Below are 26,599 nucleotides of genomic sequence, written 5' to 3'. Positions count from 1 at the left end.
GTTGTTTTGTCGTACTATGTATACGTTGTATGATTGTAATTTGTTAAAGAGTTGTGTCGTTTGCTTTATCACACATGTGCATTATGATTATATAATGGCAAACTTATCCTTGGCTTCTAATATATACTATGACTTGTATTAATAGTTTCAATGCCTACATTGTTATTTTAAGGATCAAGCCTCAACCCAACTGTAATTGGTTGGGTCGTACTTTCTATTAACGATACCTATTGGACAACCAACAATATCCCAACTCCTTAGGCTCACCTTGGACCATCATGTGTTCCCACATGTCACATGTTCTCATGGGTTTCTCCCAAGTCCTAGCATACACAAGGAGTTTCCTAGTTCCCATACTTACTTTTTCCTAGTTTCAAGCATTATTATTGTTTGGCAAGAGTTTATAAACAGGGGAAGCAAACCACAAAGGGATACACACTCAGATATGCCCCATCAATAGCCAAAGCCTTTTTTTCTAGCCATGTCGGCTTCCATGCTTATGCAATGCCCAGTTAATAGGCAATGGAAGTATTCTCCGTTTCTTTTGTATCTAGCCTTTTTTACTTCAAGCAACTTCCAAACTTCAGGTTTTACCCAATTCTCTTAGCTTCCAAGACGAACAAGCACCACACAAAGGGGTAATTCAAACTCTTGGTCGAGACACTAAGAACCGAAAACAAGAAGGCTATCTATTCTGTTTGCTCGAATTGTAGTGGATATGAAAGCGGCCCGATAGTTTGCCCGCTAGCCGAAGAGTCTGCGCCATGTAAACTATGGGTAGGGCCCACGGTTATTCGGCACAATAAGATTTGTGCCATGTAAGCATGGAATTTTCAAGAGGAGTACTACCAAGTACATATCAGGAAATTTGAATTCTTAACCAGGTGATTCTAGGGTTTAGCAGGCAGGAGCAGCAGCAGCAGAGTAACATCTCACTTCCGGTATGTAGTGTTCTCTCTTCTTTACTTTTGTTTATACTATTACGGCTTATTACTCATCGTCTATTAGGTTATTTTGTCTTGCTTGATGTTTATTTTCGATTTATTTTCCATTAGATTTGATTGCATTATTTGCGAGCCTTGTTAGCATATTCCCTGCTTTAACTGTTTCAGTAGGACAATTCTCGATCCTTTACCTTTGGTGGTGATTGTAAATAGGTAATTCATTATTCAGTTCAAAGAAAGAAAGAAAGAAACGTTACCATCTACTAATGAACGAAATCGGTCTATTAGACAAAACATGACTACAGACATGAGCGAATATAAGATGAGTACTGGTGAGAGGACATGATATCTGATATTTGTTGTATGGTAGAGAGATGCTATAATGGATTTCAACGAGTGCATTTGATTGTCCTTGGGCAAATCAGACAGTGGCGAGCGATGATCTCTATGATCTGGTGCTGGTGTGAACCACATGCCTCATATCTTGTTACTTGTGGTCTCTTTTGTTATCATTTGTTTGATGGTGGGTAATGTCCACAAAGAAAGTGAAATCCTTCTTTCTTATGTAATTGTAAGTTGAGCACTTGCACACATGACGTTCCTCAATCTTGGGTGTACTTTTTTGTAATTGAAATATCTCTAGCATTAGGTTGATCCAGAATGGAGAGGTCTTCAAAGCAAGGGAAGCACATGCAGTGTGTGTAAAAAGTGTCTTGTAGTGGGCCATCTTTGTACCAAGTGATATTTTGGGGCTGATTCATGTTATCTTTTTTTCCAAGTTAATAATACAAGTTTGGATCACTCTATTGTTTTCCACTTCGGTCATATTTAGATGGGGACAGTCCAAGCTGTATTGGAATGGGGGTAGTGCATTTATGCTTATGCCATGTGACACAAACCATTGCTGCATTTCAGCATACCAACAATGAATGCCTCCATTTTCAGCCAGTTGGGTACCTTCGTTGGGAAGCTCCCAAAGATGTTGTATACAGATCACTGATCAGAACAATGTCTCGGTGATCATAGGGGCTGCTCCCATCTCTGGCCGGATTATATCATGGGGCACCGATGCTTTGCTCCTTATCATGCAAGCAATTATTGACACTTAAGTTCTCCTGAAATCTTTCCAATAATTTGCCTTGTTAAGACTTAGTCCCCGCGTTTCTACTCCATAGAGAATTGGTGTGACAAGTGTATCAAATAACCACAACTTAGTTTGTGGCTCTTTGAGTTGCAAATGTGCACATTGTCTTTCAACAGCAACAAGGGCTGCATATACACTAGAAAGTCGGGCACGAGCAGCCTCTTGTAAGGAGAACTTAGGCTCTGTAAACGTTACTCCTAGGTATGTGTAGGAGCGTGTGTATTCCACTGTGTCTTCTCCCAGGAAGAATTTTGGTTCTGATCTTGTTACCCATGCTTGAGTGGTGTTAAACACCATCACTTTAGTTTTATCCATGTTTATCGACAAACCTTTGTCCATACAAAATAGTTTAAAGGCATTTAGATGTCTTTGTAGTTCCTCCGGAGAGTCAATCAGCACAATATCATCAGCATTTAGTAATATTTGTATAGCTATACCCACTAGGCATGCTCCCGGACCCCCAAATCTCTCTATGTAATGTGATACCTCATCTATATAGAGACCGAAGAGAGTGATAGTGGGCATCCTTGGTTCACTCTGATTGTGCTAGCCACTGCCTTTGACAGACCCTTGGAAGACCACACTTTTCCTAACACGGATTCATAAAGTGCATAGATTCCCCATTGCATATCTAGGAGCACCAAGGTCCTCTAGCGGTTGCATAAGCTGAGCACGTGGCACAATGTCAAAGGCTTTTTGGAAATCCAGAAAGCAGCAATAAATCCTCTTATTATTGGCTCTGCACTCCTTGATAAGGGCTTGGAAGATCAATATGTGATCCAATGTTGTGAACCTCTTCCAAAACCCTGTCTGTCCAGCTGAACAGCAGCCATTCCTCTCTGCCCATAGACTCAATTCCGACTCTAGAATTGAGCGATATAGTTTAGCCAAGTAGTGGCCAATCATGATTGCCCTATAGTGGCTTGGCATCATGGGGTCTCCACTCTTGAGGATTGGCACAATGGTATGCTGAGTCAATCTAATAGGGAAACCTTCACACATTGTTCTATTAAAGTTGTGTGCTAGTGTTAGGAGCGAGATGTCATGGGCATAGATAAAAGTGCTCACCAATCAATTCATCATGATCCTGGGCCTTCCCAAATTGTTACCGATCAATGGCATTTCTTACATTTTATGGAGTAAAAAAGGTGGATTCATGTGGGTGTGAGCAATGTGAGTGGGGAAGAGTAGGTTGCCCCGGAATAGCATATAGTACCTTCACATATTCATGCCACACCTGAGGTGAGGTCACTTCACTTATGTGGTGGGTTGCCTCTCATTAAACATTTTCCATGCCCATTTACTTCTTGTCCTAGAAATAAGTGATACAAATGATCTTCAAATTTAGCTAATACAATCCCTTGTTCTTCCTTACAAGGTGTTGGAAGGTTGCTCTCGCGTGTTTGTTTGTTTGTATAAATGCCTAGAGTTACTTCATGCTGCAAACATCACCTTGTATCACGACATTCCTCATCATACCAACTATTGTGTATGACTACCAAGTTTGGGGTAAATTGGGCGTTGTGTGAGGAAAGGCATTGTGGCTGCTTGATGCAATGATTTTGACAATCCTTGGGTAACTTCAACTAGGCATGCGAAAGGATCCAAATCTATCATGCCATTGTATAGTCCACAACTATACACATCAATTGTCTCTCGAGTAAATTGATACTTAGCCAGTCCACTCTCCTTAGCATATACATCCCTTGTGCATCCATCCTTCACATCAAAGCATAAATATGCATGATCTGCTGCCAATCCAATATGTCTACCAGATATAGTGAGCTCTCTTATGTCAGCTATGAGAGATGGAGATCCCATTAAGTAATCGACTGTGCTTGCACCTCCTTTCAGGTTCCAACATGTCAAAGCATCCAATCCAGGCCATTGTGACAATCCATTATATATCACAAATCCATGTGCACTTCCCACAGCTAGAAAGTATTTGCCATATTCAGTTATAGTACTCATATCATGAGCTTGTCGCTTTAGACCAACCTCTTCTGCCATAACTTCTCCATAAACAGCCTCGTTGGTGTCAAACATAGTTGTTTGTTCATCCTTAGTTTGTGCATTGAAGTCTCCTACTAGTATTGTCCCCCATAGTAGCAAATCTTATGATATCTTCATATAATGGTAGATATGGTGATTCACCAAGAGGTGCAAACCTTGAGTAGGCAGGTGGAAAGTAGCAGATTGCAATATATAGTTCCCTAAGATCCACTCTTTTGATTTGTATCCACATGTAACATGCATCCACACCCTTATACACAACAGGCACTCTGTCATGGAGCTTGTCAAATACAATGGTCAAAAGGTCAATGTGATACGTGAGTTCAAAAGTTGCATCCATGCAATCTTATAGAAGTTTGGTGAAATTAGGCAGCAAAAATATTGTACCTAAATTATGTAGCTACCTATGTAACTAAGCTGTGCTGGAAGTACAATAATGTAGGAACCATAGCTACAAGTAATGCGAAGGATACAATGTACAAAATAACTTAAGGCATATCTAGGAGAGTTAGAACATGAGTAAAGCTGTTAAAGGATCATGCCATATAACATCATTGTCCTCTGCAATGAACCACTGGGGAGATTGTCTTTCATCTCAAATAATAATACTACATTATATATATATCCGCTGATGCAGGATACATTTTCTATGTGATAATCAGTGCATCCTCGAGTACCTGGAGTGAGCCTAATTAACTACTTGGTCACGCAATATCCCTATACGAGGTGCTGGTTGTGCTTTTGCTAAGGTCTTTTGACACGACCTTCTAAAGAATTCTATCATAGCCTTGCTGGCTGGCTACTCTTTATAGATGATCCCTAAATTTACAAATCTCTAACCCAAACAACTGTGGTCATAGAAGTCCATTTCTCGGGAGAATGGTTCAATTCCCTCCCAAAGAGACAATGGAAGTTTCCTCAGATCTCATATTAGATTGTGCAGCAGCATACTTAGTGCTTCGTAGACTCTTATTCTGATGGCATAATGGACATATACTTTGGTCAGGGGGTATAGAGATATAACTACCTACCTATCTTTATCGCTAACTGAGTAACTATATAATTTAACAGTCAAAGTGCCAGTGTGTTGGCAAAGAAACTTTTTTCGCTTATGAAGGCCAAACAGATTATCATTTCCCTTGTGACACAAGTTTCTAGTTTATGTTGAGATATTTTCTTCAGTTTGTGGTGCAGTATTAGGTCAGGTCATTACTCCTTGCTTTTAACAAAAGGGACCAGGTTATGTTTTTAGAGAATGAATTAAAGAAAGATAGTGTCAAGAAGTATTGCAATGATGCCCATTTGATTAGAAGTTGTATTAAATTGTTATTGCAGTTGAGTACTCTAGTGACATCAACTACTTCCTCTGGTTCCTTTGTGGCAATTACATGGTATGTTCTTTGGTCAATAAATGGATGTTTTGTCGTATTTCTTGTCTATGTTAGAACTGTTTGTAAGAAACGAAGTTATAAATTTATCTCTTCTTAGCGTATTTTACAAATAAATATGTATGTCAATATAGAAATAGAAATAGAAATTTATATACACTTAAAGAAGTAATATATAATCTTTACCAAGAATTGATTGATATTAGGTAATATGGAAATCCATTCAAAGAGTCAACATTCATTCGTTATTCCTTTGTAAAGATATTTGAACTGGAAATACCTTATGAAGAATCAACATTCATTCTTTATTGCTTTGTACAGACTTTTCATCAATTATTTCTTTGTGAAACTATTTCAATGGGAACTTCAAAATGATGCCGAACTCCTATTGCTCGGAATGAAAGCCATTCTGATTTTGCATTGCTCTGCAGCCTTGGCTTTCTTAATTGGCAAAGTTCTACCATAATTTGGCAAATTATGATGGGTGGTCAGGATTCACATTGCGGATAAGATGCCAAGGATAAAGATGTGACGCTGGGATCTATTGCCCAATCTTTTGGATATGTCGATTTCGCTTGTAGATTGTTCTGGCATAGTCTTATAGAGGGGGTAACACAAATAGCTACAAAATCATTGGTTTGTTAGGAGCCTTGGAATAAATCATATCTGGTCACTTTGTAGGCAGCATTCTATAGGTTGTTTAGTTCGTAGATGGATTAAAACATCAGTCTGCTGATTGCCCGTATAGCGAGTCCAGACTAAACTGTGATGACAATTTCCCAGTAAAGGAAGTTTCTAGCATTGTAACTTAATCAATGGAAATTTGCTTTATTGGTATGTAATAATTTTCTTTTCATAATAATAGATGAATACATATATCTCATATATTCTTCAAATTATTATAGAATGGACTTGTCACTAAATACGTTAAGCAAGAAATATGACAAATGGTTTTGGATCAAGGAAATAAAATCTGTTAAAATAATTCGTAAGATAGTGGCTGCTCATCTTCAGCTCCAAATATATCCCTGTATCCCTGGATACAGCAAGAGTGTAATATGAGTTATCCTCTTGGTTTGATTTGCTATTATTTTCATTTCCCTAACAATTTGGCTGATCTGGAAGCATAAACCTCTCTAAAATATTTAAATGCTGCCTGTATACTTCTTTTCAGAATTTCATGTTTTGTATATGGTACCCAGATATTTGCAGTTTTGTAAGGATGTATCTTTTGTTTAACCTAAGCTTCTTATTTAAAGGTTGTGATTATTCTTTATTTTCAATCTCTTTCTTTCCGCTCGTAAAAAGGTATTGTGTTAATATACAAAAAATTTCCTGTTTCCTTTCTTAAAAGACATTAATATATCTCTCTTTCTTTCATTGTTTAATTTTTCTGCTCCCACTGTCAACCAGCATGGAGAATGTGACAAGCTATAACTAAACTAACAATTCTTATAACATTGATGAAACAGGATATCTACAAAATGATGGTTCCATCTCAAATTATTTCTGAAAGAGGATCTGATATTATAGTCATTAATCCAGGTTTATTTCAATCTCCAAATAAACTGTTATTATGAATGGTATACAGTATGTTTTTTCATGTACTTAAATTGAATCCGGGTTCAGCATGTCAGTTTATGTTCACTCTTCATGGTAAAGTTAAATAATCAGTGTAATAATAGGAATATACATGTCAAAATCTTAACAATGTGTCAACACTCATATTTTTGTTCACGTGAATAACATACGCATGTGTAGTGTTTATTTGTGGTAGGCAATTTGTTTATATAGAAATAGCAATCACTTTACTAATGTAGGGCTAAATGACTAGATCCAGGTAGGCATGGATTATTTTGTGGTCAGTTTTTTATTAAGTTATTCAGTCTTTATGGTTCAGATGCCAAGCTTATTTCTATACTTATGGTGAAAAACTCGAGTTTAGAGCCACGCCTCTTGATTTGATTTAATTTGTGGCGTTTGTTAAGAAACGCTCTATTGTTATAGGATCGGCAAACCTTCGACTTGGATTAGCGTCAAGCCAATCTCCTCTAGTTGTCCCTCACGTTATAGCTTGGCAAGTTAAGAGAGAAACATCAGGTTCAGAGTCTGTTGGAGCAAACGTTAGGGTTGCTGTTGGTGAAGACAAGGTTGATTATTTTTTACGTGTAAAGTATTCTGTGATAAGAAACATGTGTAATGTTACTGGTAACTGATTGAGAACATACTATTCTGTATACAGTACAAGAGTTTATTTACTGCAGCAAAGCAGAGTGAACGGGAAGAATGTCTTCAGCAGGTCTGATTTCATGGTGTATATATGAAATTGATTTAACTTGAATTCCGTGCAGAGTAAGCATGTGAAATATATATGCTAGAATAAGATATTTAATATCTAATATACTCTCTGCTTTGTTAGATTGAAAGCCAGCTTAATGTTAGACCTTCCAAAGAAGAAGGCCGAAGTTTACAGAAAAAGGTACCACTTATGCAGTAAGATGCGAAATTTTACTTTTGGTCATTGGTTTACATTTCAAATTTAAACAAGTATTCCAAGTTTTAAAGGCATATGTAGTTGGATGCATAATATTATTGTGATCCATAATATCTGTACATCAAGTGCTTGGTATTAATACTTGTAAATGCACATTTATGATGGATACAATAAGATAATATCCCTTTTCAAAGATGTGCTCTGTAGTTTGATAGTGCAATTGTGGACATCTTCATAACAGTTAGAGATTAAGGTAGGCAGATATGCACACACCTTTGGAAGAAAGAATTTTCCAAATTTGTCTTCAAGGAATGGAATTTGAAGAACACTATGTTTGCCATTGTACAGTTTTTTATGAAATAAGGTGGAGATACCAATGCTTCTTTAACCAAGGGTTTGGTCCAACACACAAGGTAATGGAATGTGAGGACCAACAGTGCTTGGGGTTCTTCTTTCCATAACTTAAGAAACAAAGAGAAGTGTTTGAAGTTGAAGGACAACAATATAACCACAAAAACTCATTGACAAAGAACAATAATAAATTATTTTAGCCCCATCACACTTACTCATGCTACAAGTCAATCAAGGGCTACACAAGTGGGCTCCTGACCAAGAAATTTGGAAGTTGTTACCATTGATTAGGCAATAGCCATTTGTCATGCACGTAGACCTCAACATTGTGGACCATGATCTCACCATCCTTGTCATCAACATATAGAGGCCATTATCTCCGCCATTGCAGGTATTTCCCTCTCTTTGGAGATCTCTCCATTCTGGATTGATCTATGCTCGAGACCTTTCCAAGATAAAAGTTACCATCTATCTGAATTGGGAATCTTACATGTATAGATAATGAGAATCTTTTGTAACTTCTATTTTTATTTACATTTTTACATTTTTACATAGTTATATTGTTTAGGGGCTGTTCTTAAAGACAAGACAACATTTTAAGATGCAAACTCGTGTTTGGCCTCTTAGAAGACTTTAATATTTCTTTCTTTCGTTCTGTTGTTATCAAGGTTCCTTTTATTATCTACATTTCTGTACATTTTATTGTGTAATCATTTGTCTAGTCTCTTAAAATACATTTATATATATATCTACCTGCCTATATATATTTCTTTCTTTCTCAATTGAGTAAAATAAGGATGCTCACCACGACCACCAACTCTCTTCGTTCTCTATATAGATGAGGTGTCACATTGCATAGAGAGTTTGGCAATTCGGTAGCATTCCTAGCAGGTATAGCCATACCAATATTACTATATGCTGATGATAATTTGCTGATATCTTACACTCTGGAAGGACTACCAATACCAAGTATTTTTACAGACAAAAGGTTTGTCTGTAAATATAGATAAAACTCAAATGATGGTGTTTATCACCACACAAGAATGGGTAACATGATCAATTAGAATCTGGAGACCTCTCCTTTATCTCCCGTCATCGCTGGTGCTTCCCTCACTTCGGAGACCTCTCCTTTCTGGATCAATCTATGCTAGAGATCTTTCAACGACAAAAATTACAATATTTCTGACTTGAGAATCTTACATGTATAGATGGTGATATTCCTGAGGCACGTCTTAATTCTAATTCTATTTACTTTTTTACTTAGTTACATTTATTTTGGTTTGCTGTTCTCAAAGATGAGACAACATTTTAAGATTTAATCTCTTATTTGGTCTTATAGGCCATTTTGGCCTCTTAAAAGATGTTAATATATCTTTCTTTCCTTCTTTTACACTAGTGTCACACTATGCTTCGTGAATTGGATCTCACGGTCTTTGTTATTTAATATATGCAGAGGTTTTGCCAGGAAAAAGTACATGTAACAAAAAATCATCTAATTGAACGTTTTCTCAAGCCTTCCTCCTCTCTCTTCCTCTTTTTATGGCACACAGTTAGATGCTTTGGAAAGCCTCAATTCTGACGCTACAGATGAATATTTCACATGGGCAGAAGTGAAGTTGGAAGGAGGTAAATAACATTATTTTATAATAGATGAGGATACACAGCTCATGAAGACTTCCTTATGATTTTTTCTGTGAACACAGTTGTAGACGGAGGAGAAGGTTGTCAAACAATTCGCAAATTCATTTGTGGAGAAGATGCTCTAAAAATTCCTGCAAGAAAGCCCTATATGCTACGTCGGCCTATTTGTCGTGGCCGTTTCAATGCATCAGAACAGTACTCATTCCAGCAGGTACTCATCTGTGTAAAATAGCAGTTAAGTTTTTCTACCTGAGTGTAGTTTTGTATATGTTTTTTTAATTTATGATATTACTGGTGGTGAAGCCTCAAAAGGAGGTGAAAACCCATAAAACAATGATTACAATGAAATGACTAGTTGGCATTAGGTCACTGATTCGTTTTGTATTCAGAGTAAACTTTTCAAAGAAGAGGGCAGGAAAATGCTCCTCTATATGCATGCATATGTGCTATGTAGTATAAGAACACTTTGCTGACGCCTTGCCAACTGAATCATATGACAGGTATGTGATGATATCTGTATAATTTGGGACTGGGTTCTATCAACCAAATTGGGTTTGAATACCAAACAAAGGCAACAATTTTCAGCTGTTTTGGTAGTTCCTGATACATTTGATAGCAGAGGTATGCTTCCTAAGTAAATTGTTGGCCAAAAAATTCCTGATGAGATATTTAATTATAAGAAGAACTGCCAATGAGAAGCTTATGATGTCTACATTTCTCAAGTGTTCACGGAGTTGTTCCTTTTCTTTTTCTTTGATATTATAGAGACAAAGGAACTTCTTACTATCATCCTACGAGATCTTCATTTTGGTTGTGCAGTTCTTCATCAGGTAGGTTTCCTGCAAATCTTGACATAAATGGTCACTTCTAATTCGATGTCCTGTGAAAAATGTCTTTGAAACAAAGAAAATGGTTGAATCCTAATTAGATTCTCAAACAGTCTGGAACAATGTAAAGGAAATTGAAAGATATATCATTGCAGTATTGTCAACGTTTAGTTTGATGAATCTCAATCAGTGGGCCAGTTCAAACCTGATATGAAGGAAAATTTACAGAACATAATGGCTTTTCAGTAGTAGTTCCCATTTCTTGCACGATATAGGAACTTTATAAATTCTTCACATGAGGTAGATAAGTCCCATTTGTATTTTTTACACTACATTGATGGTACAAGTTAGAAATATTAAGAATCAGCTAGATAGGCATATAGAGTTACATTCACAGAGATGTAAATGTGAAAACAAACTTTCTATTACATATGAGAGTAGCTCACAATGGTGGTCCTCCCATGCACCCATACCTTAGAGCTTAGATGGGATATGGATTAGTCGACTACAGAGTTAGTGGACACAGATGATATTCACAGCCACGATGTAAAAGAAAGATAGGGGATATTTGTCTTCTCGTTTGGTTTCAATGTCACATTAAATGTGCAAGTCAGTTGTAGTGGGGATGTTCCTTTTCTGTCAGCAGACTTGTCACTTAATATGACCCAGCTCCCTAGATACAATCTAATGCTAGATAGCACTTATCTTAAAGTCAATGGCACATACTTCAAGACTAAGTACATCTTAACTTGCCAACAGAGAATATTCTTCTAGTTGACCTGACTAGTCAATCCTATTACCTTACTTCCTTTCATAAATATGTTATATTCTACTCATCTACGGTTTCTATGTTGACACCTCATCAATCCATATGGTTGGGTTGCTCAATAGTTGCTCCTTATTTGGGGTGCTATCACAAAATGTTCATTCTAAGAATACAAGTGGGGATAAATTGACAACTTGGGGTTGATCATTGATTATATTTTACATGACACCCATGATACACCTTAGCATCTTGATGTAAGATCTAGGATTGCACTTGTTATATATTACTTTTGTATTGTCATCAGAATTTGGACAAATACAATTGATGCTGAGTTAACTTGAGAAAAAATTAGCAATCTGAAGCTGCGATCATATTCAAGTAATGAAAATGAAATTTTCCTCGGATACTCAATACAGTCTTCTGATTATGTCTGTTTGATGATCGAAATTTGCACATCTTTTATGTTTAGGACTTGCTGAGATTTACTGTTGACAAAAAATTGTGTTTTTCTGGTCTTGAATTTGACCATACATTTGATTTTACTGATACCATCAATTTCAGGAAAGTGTATCTGTTACTTTTGGAACTGGAGTATCATCGGGCTGTGTTGTGAACATTGGTGCCCAAGTAACTGTTATTATATGTGTAGAGGTAGGGTATTATGTTTTGATCTATTACACTTCAAGATAACTGGAAAAGAATTGTAAGAATGTGCCTCTTTATAAAAAAAAAGCATTAATTTGTCAAAGTAATCAGACAGTTTATAATTATTTGATTTCGTAATTTGTCTACGTACAGGATGGTGTTGCACTTCCAATAACGAGGATAGTTCTTCCATTTGGAGGAGATGTATGTAGTTCAAAGACAATAGTTTATCAGTTTACACTAGCTAAATTATATATCTATTATAAGTTCTATCGCATATCATTTATATATATTTAAGAGGATTATATCGTATAATTATGTTTTACTGAATAAATGCTACATTGACAAATTGTAAATCTAATATTACACGCATTATTGGACATGTGCATGGATTCATTGACTTGAACATTGCTACATCATAATACAATGTTCATTATTTATGGTGCTGCCATATTAAGTTATGCCTTTCTATCGGTGATTTATGAGACATCATGTTGAGTTTAGACAAAATGATGTATATACATCATCAGACACAGCATTCTCAACACTGTATAATACAAATTCATTATAAGATAAGTTATGCCGAAGCATAATATGTAAATACAAAAGATACAATTATAACGAGCGCACTTTCATTTATATATATACATTGTCAATGAGAGATAAGTATTTTTTTAGGATATCTCAAGATGTTTACTGTGGTTGCAACGGCTACTCAAGACATGGCCGGCCATGGATTGTGATCCATTAACAAACCCTGTTGACCTTTTGCTTCTGAATAAAGTAAAGGAGAAGAACTGCCGTATCCAAGTAAGTTTTCTTTGTGTGTTTTTATCTCATTTAGTCATCTAGAACACCATCATGAAGCACCTATGTTTTAAATAAAAATCTGGGAATGGGCTGACACTGTACAGGAAGGAGATTGTCGTGCTTGTGTTGAATTGCAATTTCATTGCTATGGAAATGAAAGCCAGAAATACAGAGTGGTGCTATCGGAGTTAAATGTATGCAATTTCCTAGGTTTCATGCTTCGTGTTGTTTTCTGAACTGTGTTAGGAAAACGTTTGCTTTTATCTAACTGGTTTTTATATGAGTTTCAAGGATCTGTTAAAAATATAGCTAGAAGGTAGATTTGTATATTCTTTTAGCAGATTCAATTTCATCTTTCATTTTCCTGTGGTTGTTTTCATTATCTATGGATTTGTGAAAGAATCCAAGACTGAAATTATTATGTTTCATGTTAATAATTGGAACAACTGTATAAAAAAGAGATTCCTTTTAAGGAATATCATTAACTTGTGCACTTCTTGACGAAAAGGTTACTTTCTAGATCTGTATGTTGTGCTCATCAAAACATATACCATGATCAAAAAGTTGAAAGGGCTTGACGGTGTGATCCTAGAATGTTGCTAGATTTAGAATTCATATGGAAACACGATGTTTTTTCTTTTCCAAGATGTGACTCTTCTTGATCAAACACTGTTTGAACAGAGATCCATTGCTCCTCCCCAAATTATTCCCATTTCTCATTTTTCTAATAAATTGTATCCCATTTTTTTTATTACTCTAGGACAATAACCACAAAAAAGATGAAATCGAAAAACTAGCATTTGTGGTATAAATGCATAAGGTTAAGAAAAACAAATTCAACCTTTAGACAGGAGGTTGTAATGAATTACTCTTTGGAGTACTTATATCTCAATTTATGGTTCAATTCAGGTTCCTCCAATGGGGTTATTTTTTCCTGCCATGTTGGCTCCAGATGAATATGTACCTTTAACTAGGCCATGGTAAGCGACTTGCACTTTTATAATTACTTCTTTGTGAGCCTTTATATTGGCATATATGTACATACATATGTATGTATCTATGTATGTATATGTATGTATCGAAATATTCTATGTACATACATATGTATGTATCTATGTATGTATATGTATGTATCGAAATATTCTATATACCCCTTTTTGGTAGTTTTCAGGCATCTACTATCAATCATAATAAAGCGTATGGCTTTTTGGATTTATTCAGGTATCACACAGATTCTGAGGAGATAATGCTTGATGATGCCCTACATATGGACACAATACGGAGATCCGATATTTATGATACTGGATTGCCATTTGGAACTCATAGCTCTGTTTTTGAATACCCTGAACATTCAATATATGCATCCATTCGTCAATCACGTGTTAAAAATGAAGACAAAATGATGGGTCTTGCTGAAGCTATTGTGAAGAGTATTCTTTCATCAGGCATGAGTTAGGAGATAATATAATGCTGTTCTTTTGTCTGTTTTTGTATATAGTTATGTTCTTTTGTCTAAATGTGCTAGTAACTCAAGTGTTCTTATTCAGGTCGCATGGACCTCCAGAAGAAGCTTTTCTCAAGCATACAGTTGGTAGTCAAATTGAATACTGAATTTGTTTTTTTTAAGCTTAATGGCCTTGTTAGTACCTCATTGTACACATTTCTTAGACAGCATCAGTAAGAAAACATGTGGTTATTATTTTTAATAGGCAGGGGGCAGTGCTTCAATACCTGGTCTTATTGATACACTCGAGGAAAGGTACTACCTGCACTGCAATGTGGAGGGAAAATTCAATCCTTGTCAATTTGTTAGGTACATATATTCTTGATGAAGTTTCTTCTTATTTGTGTGTGTGTTAATGCAGAGTCTTGCACACTATTCCTATGCATGAATCGATCGATACCGTTGAGGTAACATCTTATTATCTCAGCAAAATAAAGTTGGACATATTTGTGTCTGGTCATAGTTTTTTTGAGATGAAACTACTCTTTCAAGTTTAAATCATTCTCGCAGATTATCATATCAAGCAGGCATGTAATACAGAACTTTTAACACATCAATAAAGAGCCATATCCCATAAAAGATTTAATAGCATTCGTCTCACGTAAAAGATTAAGAATATAAAGGAGAACAATGGGTTGAATTAGAAAATCTCGCTTTTCACGTAAAAAAGGGAGATAATCAGTTGGTTAAAAATCGTAAACATGAAAATGTGTGAGGATAAAACAGTAATAACATGGAATTGAATATGAAAATTTGGCACATCTGCAAGGTAGAGCATTATATGATTTTGAATCGTGACACATCACGAATTCCATTATGCATAACTCTTCTTATCATTTTGGCTCGTGGTAACACTCATAAAGAACGATTGATGCAAACAATTCGCTAGTCCATGCCTATCATAAAGAAACCTTTTACCTCTTTGACAACGACTAAAAATATTCAATCCCTAGAGGAATGTTGTAATTTTTTGGTTGGAATGGATGGAGAATGTATGCACTATTAAAACCTATACATTGTGTTACCACTTAGCAGAGTCCTGGTGTTTTAATAAGCAGTCACTACCCCTTGTACGTGCCGCTTTCCTAATCTTTCGACTTTTCCCAAACTTACTGGGCCAATGGTTCGAGTCACATGGCATAAGCATAAATGCACTGCCCCAGTTCCAATATAGCTTGGACTGCCCCCATCTAAACATGACCAAAGTGGAAAAGAGTTGAGTTGATATTATCAACTTGGAAAACAAGATAACATGGATCAGCCCCACGATATCACTTGGTATGAAGATGGCCCACTATAAGACATGTTTTACACGCATCAGAGGATGGATTCATCATCAGGCCACCTATGTGTTGCACAATGTGATAAGACAGCCACAAACTTCATCCCATCAGTTAGAGATAGAGGTATTTACACGAATACCTCTAGAAGAAAGAATTTGCCAATTGTGTCATCAAGGAATGGAATCCGAAGAACACTATGTTTGTCACTGTACTGTCTTTTATGAAATAAAAGGGAGATACCTAGGGCTTTTCATGTTTGAACTCAAGAACATAGGGAAATTCGTTGAAGGACAGTAGTACAGCCACACAAGTTCATCCACAAAGAACAATCACAACTTTCTTTAGTTCCATCACTCCTACAAATGCTACAAGTAAATCAAGGGATACACAAATGGGCTCCCAACCAAGACCTAACAACGGGGTCACAATAGATCGGGCAATAGCAATTTGTCGTGCAGGTAGGCCCCGGCCCCACGGACCACAACCTCAGCACCCTTGTCATCAACAGATAAAGGCCATTATCTCCTGCCGTCCTAGCTGTTTCCCTCGCTTCGAAGACCTCTCCATTCTGTATTGTCATATGCTAGAGATATTTCAAAACCAGAAGTATTAAGATATTTAACTTGAGAATCTCACATGTGCTGAAAACTAGATTCTTTAGTCTCTTTTTATCTTATTTATTTTTATATTTACTTAGTAATATTTATTTTATTTTGATTTCTTGTTCTCAAAGATGAGACAACACTTAAGATGTAATCTCTTGTTTGGTCTTATAGGCCATTTTGGCCTCTTAAAAAATGTTGATATATCTTTCTTTATTTCTTCAATATGATTCTCTCAAGGGCCTTCATGCTGTCTTTTTCCACATCTTTCTCTGCGCTTCTTGTGGCTTTGTGGCATAACTTTGTCCATGGATCAAATGAGCATTGTAATCTACCTGCCTGCCTGCATCTTCTCTGAATACATGACCTTCTTAGTCATCTAGGAATTCTGAAACCAACCTTTGGAAAATTTCTAGATAGAGTTGTGAAAACTATGCCTCCTATAGATAGTAGGAAATGGTTAATCTAAAGGTCCTTGGATTGAGAGGATTTCTATTTTCTTTTTTGATGACAGGTTTTACCACCTCGAATGGAGACAAGTACAGTTGCATGGAAAGGTGGTGCGGTAAGAGACCACTTTGATTTACATTTCTCAGTGCATTGAAGCCCAAAATCAGTTTTATTTTTCCTTTAGGGTATCTTACTTTAAGATTGGGTTCTTATCATGTAGTAGTATGCACAAAGGTGCATGGAAGGAGTGAAGTTGTGTATATTTGTGGTAAATACTTTTGATTCGAACCCATACATAACTTATGTCCATTCATGCAATTTGGTACAAACTAGTTCATGATATACATTAAAATCCTGAGCTTTTTATACATTGTGTTCAGTGTTTTCATGTGTCATACTGGTGCAAACTGGTTCACGATACAAATCAAAAGCATTTAGCACAAAGCAATGCATAACTTACTCCTTCCATGCATTATGGTACAGTAGATACAAATAGAACATTTGGCATAAGTTTATATGTTCGTTAGCTCCTTTTATGTGTTGGCACATTGGTACAGACTAAATTCATGATACAAATCAAAGACACAAAACTATGCATAACTTGATTCCATCCATGCACTAGGGTACACCCTAGGTCATGATATCATACAACTGAAAAAGTAATTAGCACTACGTTGTACATTTGCTCTTTTCATCATGTTAGAGGCAAAGATACTGTTTTTGCAAATCTATTATCTTGGAGGTGATCATGAAAGTGTAAGGGACCATTTTTATTTACATTTCTCAGATCATTCAAGTTCGTATCAGTCTTACTGTTTTCCCATAGAGTATGTTTACTTCTAAATTGGTTCCTTCTCGATTTAAAAAACAAAAAATGTATCATTTTTACAATAACAGGTATTGGGAATTTTGGATTTTGCACGAGATACATGGCTTCAACGTGATGAGTGGATAGGAGGTGGTGTCCAAATTGGTGGCGGACGGAAATACAAGGACTCATTTTTCCTTCAGACGCATGCTTTTTGGTACACTAGTTCATGACACAAATCAAAAATATTTAGGACAGTTATGCATATCACTCCTTCCATGCACATATGTGCAAACTAGTACATGATATACAAGCTCATACATAAGTTCCCTCCTTATTTAATTTGTTACACTAGTTTATGATACACCTCAAAATCATATTCATTTAGCACAAGTTTATACATTAAGTGCACTCTTTTCATGTGGAATTATACCAGTGCACACTGGTTCATGATACAAATCAAAAGCATTTAGCACAAAGCCATGCACAACTTACTGCATTAATACCCTATGGCTCGCTACATACAAGTAGAGAATTTGACATAAGCTTGACTTTGGTACAAACCTATTCATGATATAAATCAATAGCACAAAGCCATGCATAACTTCATTCCTTTCATGCACTGGGGTGTGCACGTGCAGTAAGGCATTGTGCAACTCAAAAGCATTTAGCACAACTTTGTGCATTTACTCTTTTTATGGGCATTGGTACACGTTCATAATACCACTCAAAAACATTTAGCACAAAGTTTGTACATTTACCCTTTTCATGCACATCGGTATACATAAGTTCATGGTACCACTCAAAAACATTTACCGTAAGGTCATTAATAACTCATTCATTTCATGTGCTCTAGTTCACACTTGTTCATACAACTTGATAGCATGTAGTTTTGTTACCATTTGGTGGTTCTAAAAGGCAGGAATATCATTTTAAATCATCTTGGCGGTTTTGCTTGCAAAATGACCTCACACCCCATTTACTTTGTTAATGATCTATTATTGTTGTAAGTTGCCACATTGCCCACTTTGATGGTCATCATACCCTTGGGAGTTGTGATTACTGGCATGGACATTACTAAACCCCCGGGTGTTGCTATTATTGGGATGGACGTTGCTAAACTCATGGGAGTTAATTTACGTTTATGTTTGATGGATCTATGAAAATTTTGTTGAATCGAATTCTCCAAGCTTTGAAGCTGCATGAACTGTTACTAGATCAATGGTGCTACACAGAAGCATTCCTCCCAAACTTCCAGTTGATACAAAGAATGAAAATTCTGCCATAGCAGTTTTTGTACATTGCACATAATCAACAGATATGGAATGCATAATAGTGACTGAATGAAGAGAAATAATTAGGATATATTACCAAAAGTGCTTACTTGAGTACTAGGTAATTCTGACACCTTGATATGTGAGACCTTGCCTCTAGATTGTGATGCTGTTTCTTCTTTTTATTTGATTGTTTTTATGTTGGGAATATTTTATATGTATATGTACCATTAATTATTTTGTTAGCATAGGTACCATTAATTATTTTTATTTTATCCTGATTATGTTGGCAAGATACACCATTATATAATATCTAGCTCTTTTGTTAGCATGTGTCAATATGCATACTTGTCCAGGATAGCTTTACTTTCTATTAATCTTCTTGACATTCCAATCATGAACGTAATTTCATTTATATTTATGAAAGTTACTTCTTGTAATCATATCTTCCAAGTTTATCCATGAAAGCATACATTTAATAAATGTTCTTGGCATTCCAATAATCTTTGTTATGTTTATGAATGTAATTTCTTACAATCATGTTTTACCAATGTCTTGTGAGGTAGGGCCACTCAAGAGAGAGGACCTGCCATTGGAAAAAATTATCTGAAGCTAGCTAAACATGTAGAATTCTTCATTTTCAAGAAATATATATTACTTTGAACGTATGAAACACTCGTTCAAATCAAATGATGTTGATTTGCAACTTCTTGATTTCCATACATGTATAAGGGTACACATGTAGAAACCAGACTTTCCTCTTTTCTGATGTGCATAAATCATGAAGAGCTTGGAAACCATGTAGTGCAGATTAAAACTGATAACATAAAGAGTTTCCTTTAGAATTGCATATCAATTTATGATGTGAATGGGGCATTGAAATGTAGTTGACAGCGAATATATATTACTTTGAACGTATGAAACACTCATTCAAATCAAATGATGTTGATTTGCAACTTCTTGATTTCCATACATGTATAGGGGTATACATGTAGAAACCGGACTTTCCTCTTTGCTGATGTGCATAAATATGAAGAGCTTGGAAAGCATGTAGTGCAGATTAAAACTGATAACATAAAGAGTTTCCTTTACAATTGCATATCAATTTATGATGTGGGGCATTGAAATGTTATTGACAGCCATCATAAAATCAACACAAGAAACTCAACAATACACTAGAGTTCCTCTTTATTCCCTCAAATACCATTGTTTGAAAAAGGTCACTTCATACTAAACCACCATATTAAAATCTGTATTCAATCAGGGTCACATGTATAGTTTAAGGGGAGGTCTAAGACTAGCTGGCACATCCACCCTTCATTGTCGAAGAAGTCAAAATAATTCTGGAGATAATTGGATAAAAGTATGGAATGAGATATTATAATTTTTATAGCTTGAAAACCATAGACGACTATTAACTTTGGGAAGAAACCTAGTGAGATTTCTGCATGGTGAAACCCACCAGCACATTTTCAAAATTATTGAAGTCTGAATTATGTAACCAACTTAAGCATGAATAAAAGGTCCATCAATTTCACTTCAACAAGTTGGTAAATAGTAACAAAAAATACTAATGATATTTTAATATCTATTTGCCCTTAAAAAGATTACATGCTTTTTGTTATTAACATTTTTACAAGAGCGATAAGGGTTTATTAAAACTCTTCGAGTTTAAAAAGTTAGTGTTGAACCAATGACAATACAATTGTCTGTCGAGATCAAGCACTTAGAATGACACTGTCCTTTCCCTTGTAATTGCCCACTTTTATCTTCTGTTACTGTCTCATGAGTAGAGATGTTCCCATTATGATTAGCTATTATCTTCTTTTAAATAAGTATGATAAAGAATATATCTTACTCATACACTAGCATACAGTCATTATAAGCTTCCTCAACATGTAGATTTGAATCCACTCTTATATATCACAGTTATACCTACAAACCCATGCATTGAATCACTAGTGGGTGAAACACATTTACACGCTTTGGGCTGTCTTAGAATGGTAAGAAAACAACATGTTTAGCAACTTTTTGATGCTTTTGACTGGATTTATTAGAATCAAAATTAAAAGCAACCAAATGTTATTTTAAGGTACACACAAAGGCAAGTTGTATTAAGATACACACTAAGGCTTAACAGTTACTAGTCCCATATGAAGCCCATTCTCCTTGCTTTCCATCTACATATCCTTGGTTTCACATTGATGCCATGCATCTATACATTCCGAAACTTTTGTTGCTGTGCATCTATAAGCTTCCATCTCGGCATTTCTTCCAAAACTTTTGTTTTAAGATACATACAGAGGCTTAGTGATTACAAGTGATCCCAAAGTCAAGCCCATTCTCCTTGATTTCCATCAATATAGCCTTGGTTTCACATCAATGCCATGCATCTCTGTACATTCTGACAACTTTCTTTGCAATGGTATATCAATTGTAAGCTTCCGTTCCAGCATTTCTCCCAAGCATGCATCTCTATACATTCCGACAACTTTCTTTGCAATGGTATATCAATTGTAAGCTCCGTTTCAGCATTTCTCCCAAGAGTTTCAGAAAATCTTTTACCTTGTTTTATAGGAATAGAAAACAACAAAAGTTGTTTTAAGATACATAAAGGCTTAGCAATTACAAGTGATCCCAAAGTCAAGCCCATTCTCCTTGATTTCCGTCAACATAATCTTCATTTCTACATCGATGCCATGCCTCTGTATACATTCTGACAACTTTCTTTGCAGTGGTATATCAATAATAAGCTTCCGTTTCAGCATTTCTCTCAAGAGTTTCAGACACTCTTTTACCTTGTTTCGACGACAAAGACCATCCAACATTGAAGTGTAAGATATATGATCTGGAATGATACCATTGGCACTCATTTTATCCCATATCACATAAGCGTTGATTGTATCTCCTTGTTTTGAAAACATACTCAAAAGTGAGTTATAAGCCACGACATCTGGCAAGCAACCATTTTCACACATTTCATCCATAGTCCTCATAGCAGATTCTGGTTTACCTAATCTAACATAACCATGGAGCACAGTACTATAGCAAACAACATCTGGCATGCACCGTTTACTCCTCATTGCTTTCAATAGCCTATGGGCTTCATCCAGTTTGTTAGCCTTACAGAGGGTATGTATCATGATACTATAAGTGTATACATCTAGTGAAAACCCTAGGTTAATCATATCATCTAGAATTTTACATGCCTGCGGCATAAGACCCGATCGACATAAACCACTGAAAAATATGTTAAATGTGACTAATGGAGGTATATAGCCAATATCGCATAGCTTAAACAGTATCCGACGACATGTCTTCCATCTTCCAGCCTTAACAAATTCGCCAATAAGCAAATTTAGCACATTTGTTTCTAGTGTAAACCCTTTTTGTATTATCATCTCCTCGAGAAGATCACATGCTTCTTCAATTCGTGCGACTTTACAATATGCATTAAATAAGGACATATATGTAGTTTTGTTTGGACTCACATCTTCTTTCATTTGGTCAAAGAGCTTCGATGCCAAAGCTATGTTACTAGTGTTTACAAGTGCTTGTAAAACCTTGTTATATATATCTAACTTGGATGACAAATTCCTAACCTTGATTTTGCTCAAGAGATTGAATGCGTCCATAGCATTGTTCTTCTCACAAAGGGATGAAATCAGGGTTTCCAGGTCTTCTTGGGTGGAGCAATGTCTTTGTTGTAGAAAACTATGGACGAAAACACGATGTTGAAGAAGAGATACAAAAGACGAATGAAGCGATCTGTTGAAAGAGAGAGAAAAAACAGAGTTAAGAAAAAAAAATCGAAGGAAACAGAGGAAACTCGCTCTCTATCTCTCTCTCGCTCTCTCTGAAAAGCTTGAAGGACTTGCCTGTGTAAGCAACTCATTGATTTATGCATCTCTTCTCTTTCAACCACAACATGTACACAAATTTCTGAGTGAAGGAAGAGTTAAGTGGTGAGAGTGCATTGATGAAAAAGAGAGGTTAAATCTTAGGTTAAGATTTTCCTTCCCCTTCCATCACTCAAGTCTCAAACCATTCTCCTCACCAATCAAATCTCTAAACTGAACTGTGGGACTTCAAAGGTTTGTGATATGCTATCGACATCATTATATAATAATTATATTCCTTCGCCTAATCGGCTTGTTAACTTATTTACTAGGACTCGAGGGGCACTCACAATCTATGAGCTCATGTAAACTGACATGTACATAGGAGAGAAGGTTATGCTCAAGTTTCCACCGTTACGATGCCAAACAATGTCGTGAGTTTCACATAATCGTTGTCAATGAACGGGGGCCTCTAGTTTTACTAGGCACAATCTTCACATGAACGTGGGCCTCCGATTCTCCCTTTACGTGTTTGTCGATACTTGATTCTCTCCATAGAGACATCATTCAGTCTTTCATTGAAATCTTGATTCCTTTATTGAGTTATTCCCCTTATTTGATTGAAAATGGCAATTTCAAGTTCGTTATCTTAATTCCTTTACCTCTTCATTCTTTATGCAGCAAGTTGTTGAATATTTAGAGGTGGGGAGGGTATGCCTTTCAGTAACGTGTCAATTTTGACAAACTACTTTGGATTATCAAAGGCTATATCTTGCATTAACCATTGTCTCAAAGTTCATTGGTAGAATGAAGGTAGGACACATGTATCTAGAGACCTAACAATTGGCATCTCCTTTGGCCTTTATTGAGGTTGAAGATGACTCCCATCAAGGGTTATTGCATGCATAACAATGGTGTTGAAGTTAGTGCATACTATATTAGAGAAGATCGGGACACAACTTAAAGGTAATAGAAAGACCAATATAAAAGAGAAATAGATATGGATGGGGTAAGCTAGCAGAGAACGAGTAACATAAGAGGGAAAAAAACTAGTGGAATGACGAGAAAGTAGAAATAAACATAAAATAAATCAAGAAAATACATGGAAATTTTGAAAAGGAGATAAACAAGAAAGATAAAACATAAATAGAGCAATAGGTCAATAGAAAGTTAAAACAAAGGGAGGACTATCTCATGATTTCGAACCCAACACATCCCTCGTCTTTGGAGCAAGGAAGGAACAAAATTGATATGCCTTGCAAATGGGGACAGTTGTTTGTGAGCTTCATGGGTCCATGGGTTGTAGTGGGAGGACAAATTATCATCATGCAGTTTAGGCGGATATTTGGGTTGCTTGATTGTTGAGGATAGGCACACATTTTACAACATACACATCCACCCATATATTTGCTCGATAGGATTGATGTCACCTTATATCCAATATTATGCACTTCTTACGATGGACATATAGATTTTTCTAATTAAAATTTCTTAATGATGGGGGAAAGTAGGTAACTCAAACATCGACTTCCCTCTTCTAAAAACGCTCAAACGCGGAGTTGGCCCTAGATTGTATGCTCCCTCACTTGATCAAAGCAAATATTGTTAAATTTTGTAGCACAATTATTACTAGAACTGTAGGAATCAATGCAAAGTGCATCGCTTGCTTTTAAAACTAGTGTTGGTAGATGCAACTATGTTCGTCAATCTAGGGATGGAACAAACAAGTAAAGAAGGGCATAATTTGATTGGGAATTATTGATTGATTGCAGGGCTAAATGTTGAGCTTTCACCTTTATTTCCAAACCTTTGTCACAAAAAATTGTGACAAAGGTGTCAAAATTCGAGTGGAAGCATGGGGTTGTCATCTAGGAAAGATAAGAGGTTTGCCATGAATACATCATTAAGGTTCTAATAATCTATAGAGTGTGTTGTTTTATATATGAAGATGTGCACATAAGTGTCCACGAATTTGAGAATACTTTTGTTTGATTGCTTGTAAATAAGTATGAATATAAATGGTATGGAATATAAATGGTATGGTGTGTGTTTGTGTTTATATATAGTTTTATGTGAGAATTTGTATTTATTTTTATGTGAAACATTTTATGCAAATTTGTATGTATGTGAGAATTTGTATGTGTTTAGATATGGGAATGTATATGCATGTGTCGGTACATGTAAGAGTATGTGTAAATGTTTTTTTTTACGGGAAGTGAAGGGTGGGAAGACGCGTGGAAAAGGGAGGAAAGCGTAATTTGCATGTGTGAGGCTCTTTGAAGGTTATATGCTAGTGGAAGAGGTTTGGTGTACAAGAGCAATAAACTATTTGAGTCAAAGTGTGCTCCTGAGTAGCCGCACTCCAACGAGCAATGCTCCAAGTGGAGCTTGTTTGAGTTCAACTACTCAAACAAGGAACTAGCTTGAGTAATTGCTTCGATGTGTAGCTTATTGAGTAGCTTGCTTGATAAGCAACTTGACTGATTCAAATTCAATAATGGTCACGCAAATTGATCTCTAGAGCAACCTCAAATAGTTTTAAATTACGTGGCAGGCACGTGGATATCATTTGGTCTAAAGAGTGACCTTTTGAATATGATGGAGTGTACAGTTAATTATTCTCCAAGGTGGAAAACAACGTGCGAATTTGACAACACATTTTCAACCTTGTTACTTGCCAATTGCCCAAAAACTCTATACGTCTCTGTTCATGAACTCGATAAGTTGATGCAACAAGTTATTTCATGCAACTTGGTTTCTCATAAGACCTTGTTTCAACCGTTTGTTGGGACATTCAATAATAAGCTTTGCTCACTTACTTGCACAAGTTTTTCAATTAGGTTAATTGCAAGTTTGAGGTAGGCTTAAACACAAGCCTTCTAGTTTCTTTAGCACAAGTCATGACCCAACATTTAGTGGGCATGGAATGTATGTTGTCATCAAATAATCCAGGCGATAAAAAAACCCAATAATAGTGAAGTTCCTTGATTATCCGTTCAACCACTCATGAGTTGTAAAATAATATGTTTTGGCAAATAAGGGAGATAGTTAAATTAAGAATGACACAATCATGAAATCCATGGTCACCAATAGGATCAAAATATAGTGAGATTATTGAATAGATGGTCCCAAACAATCATTTATATTATTTGGGCCCTTTCACATTATAATGTCCAATAAGTCTTTGTCTCTCTTCAATCTTGTTTTTTGCCTTCTTTTCTTGCCTCTATAATTGTTCTTTTACTACCAATGCCATTGTGATGTCGTTGGAAGGAATGGGAATCGCAACGTACATGAGGTACTTAACCATGAAAAATGGCTTGGATAGTTCAATGCCGATCAAAATGGGCATTAATATTACATGCTCACTTTTTAGTTTTCAAACACTTTCGTTGTACTTGAAATGGACATGTAAATAGTCGGTTCTCATGCGTAAGTTGTGTGAGAGATAATTCTATCTTCAAATAAATATTGAGGAGGTTGTAGAAACCTACAAATTGCAAGAAAACATTGCTCAGATAATGTTTTCATGCTAGTCAAGAATAGTTAGACCCTTTGTTAGATCCATAGAGATACCATAAACCTTAAGTCCTATCAAGTGTAGCTTAACCCACAAGGCATTGGCACTAGCGAACAAAGGACTAAACATAAAAAGGGGAATGAATAGAACAAAAAGTACTCTAGAGCTTTAGGCCAAAAGATAACCCTAGTGTGAAAGGGGACAATGTCTTTGTAAAAGAGCTATAAAATCACCATTCTAACTTTTTTACTCTAATATTTGGGCCCCTTTTAGAATACAAGCTAGAGTTCTCTCTC

At 36.0% G+C, this 26,599-nt stretch overlaps 2 protein-coding genes and 1 pseudogene across 4 annotated transcripts; 1 reads left to right on the top strand and 2 right to left on the bottom strand.

The window, feature by feature from the left end:
• Nucleotides 1–838: 838 nt before the first annotated feature.
• Nucleotides 839–18,081, top strand: ARP9 (actin-related protein 9). 3 transcript variants are annotated; one of them, XM_087318890.1, is made up of 21 exons: nt 839–941; nt 5,437–5,492; nt 6,962–7,034; nt 7,497–7,639; nt 7,732–7,788; nt 7,909–7,968; nt 9,885–9,960; nt 10,038–10,186; nt 10,476–10,596; nt 10,741–10,805; nt 12,130–12,219; nt 12,367–12,417; nt 12,892–13,023; nt 13,128–13,217; nt 13,933–14,003; nt 14,245–14,468; nt 14,571–14,614; nt 14,733–14,782; nt 14,889–14,934; nt 16,927–16,977; nt 17,760–18,081. In XM_087318890.1, exons 2-21 carry the CDS (start codon nt 5,490–5,492, stop codon nt 17,901–17,903), a joined length of 1,740 nt encoding a protein of 579 aa, XP_087175016.1. In that variant the 5' UTR covers nt 839–941; nt 5,437–5,489; the 3' UTR covers nt 17,904–18,081. The 3 variants fall into 3 exon arrangements, with proteins under 3 accessions (XP_087175016.1, XP_087175017.1, XP_087175015.1); XM_087318891.1 differs by lacking the exons at nt 839–941; nt 5,437–5,492 and adding an exon at nt 6,462–6,542; XM_087318889.1 differs by lacking the exons at nt 839–941; nt 5,437–5,492 and having other exon boundaries at nt 6,582–7,034.
• On the bottom strand, nt 1,652–2,613 carry LOC147864744 (uncharacterized; annotated as a pseudogene).
• Nucleotides 18,082–20,502: 2,421 nt separating the features above from the next.
• On the bottom strand, nt 20,503–22,775 carry LOC147864742 (uncharacterized). Its single transcript, XM_087318888.1, has one exon. The coding sequence runs from the start codon at nt 22,577–22,579 to the stop codon at nt 21,563–21,565; it is 1,017 nt and encodes a 338-aa protein (XP_087175014.1). The 5' UTR covers nt 22,580–22,775; the 3' UTR covers nt 20,503–21,562.
• Nucleotides 22,776–26,599: the final 3,824 nt, after the last annotated feature.

The sequence above is a fragment of the Azolla caroliniana genome, unplaced genomic scaffold (assembly GCF_043228905.1).
Source record: "Azolla caroliniana isolate FFs.n. ecotype wild unplaced genomic scaffold, voAzoCaro1.0.p SCAF_4, whole genome shotgun sequence".
NCBI lineage: Eukaryota > Viridiplantae > Streptophyta > Polypodiopsida > Salviniales > Salviniaceae > Azolla > Azolla caroliniana.
Note: the sequence above shows the minus strand (reverse complement) of the source record. Positions and strands in the feature narration are given on the sequence as shown.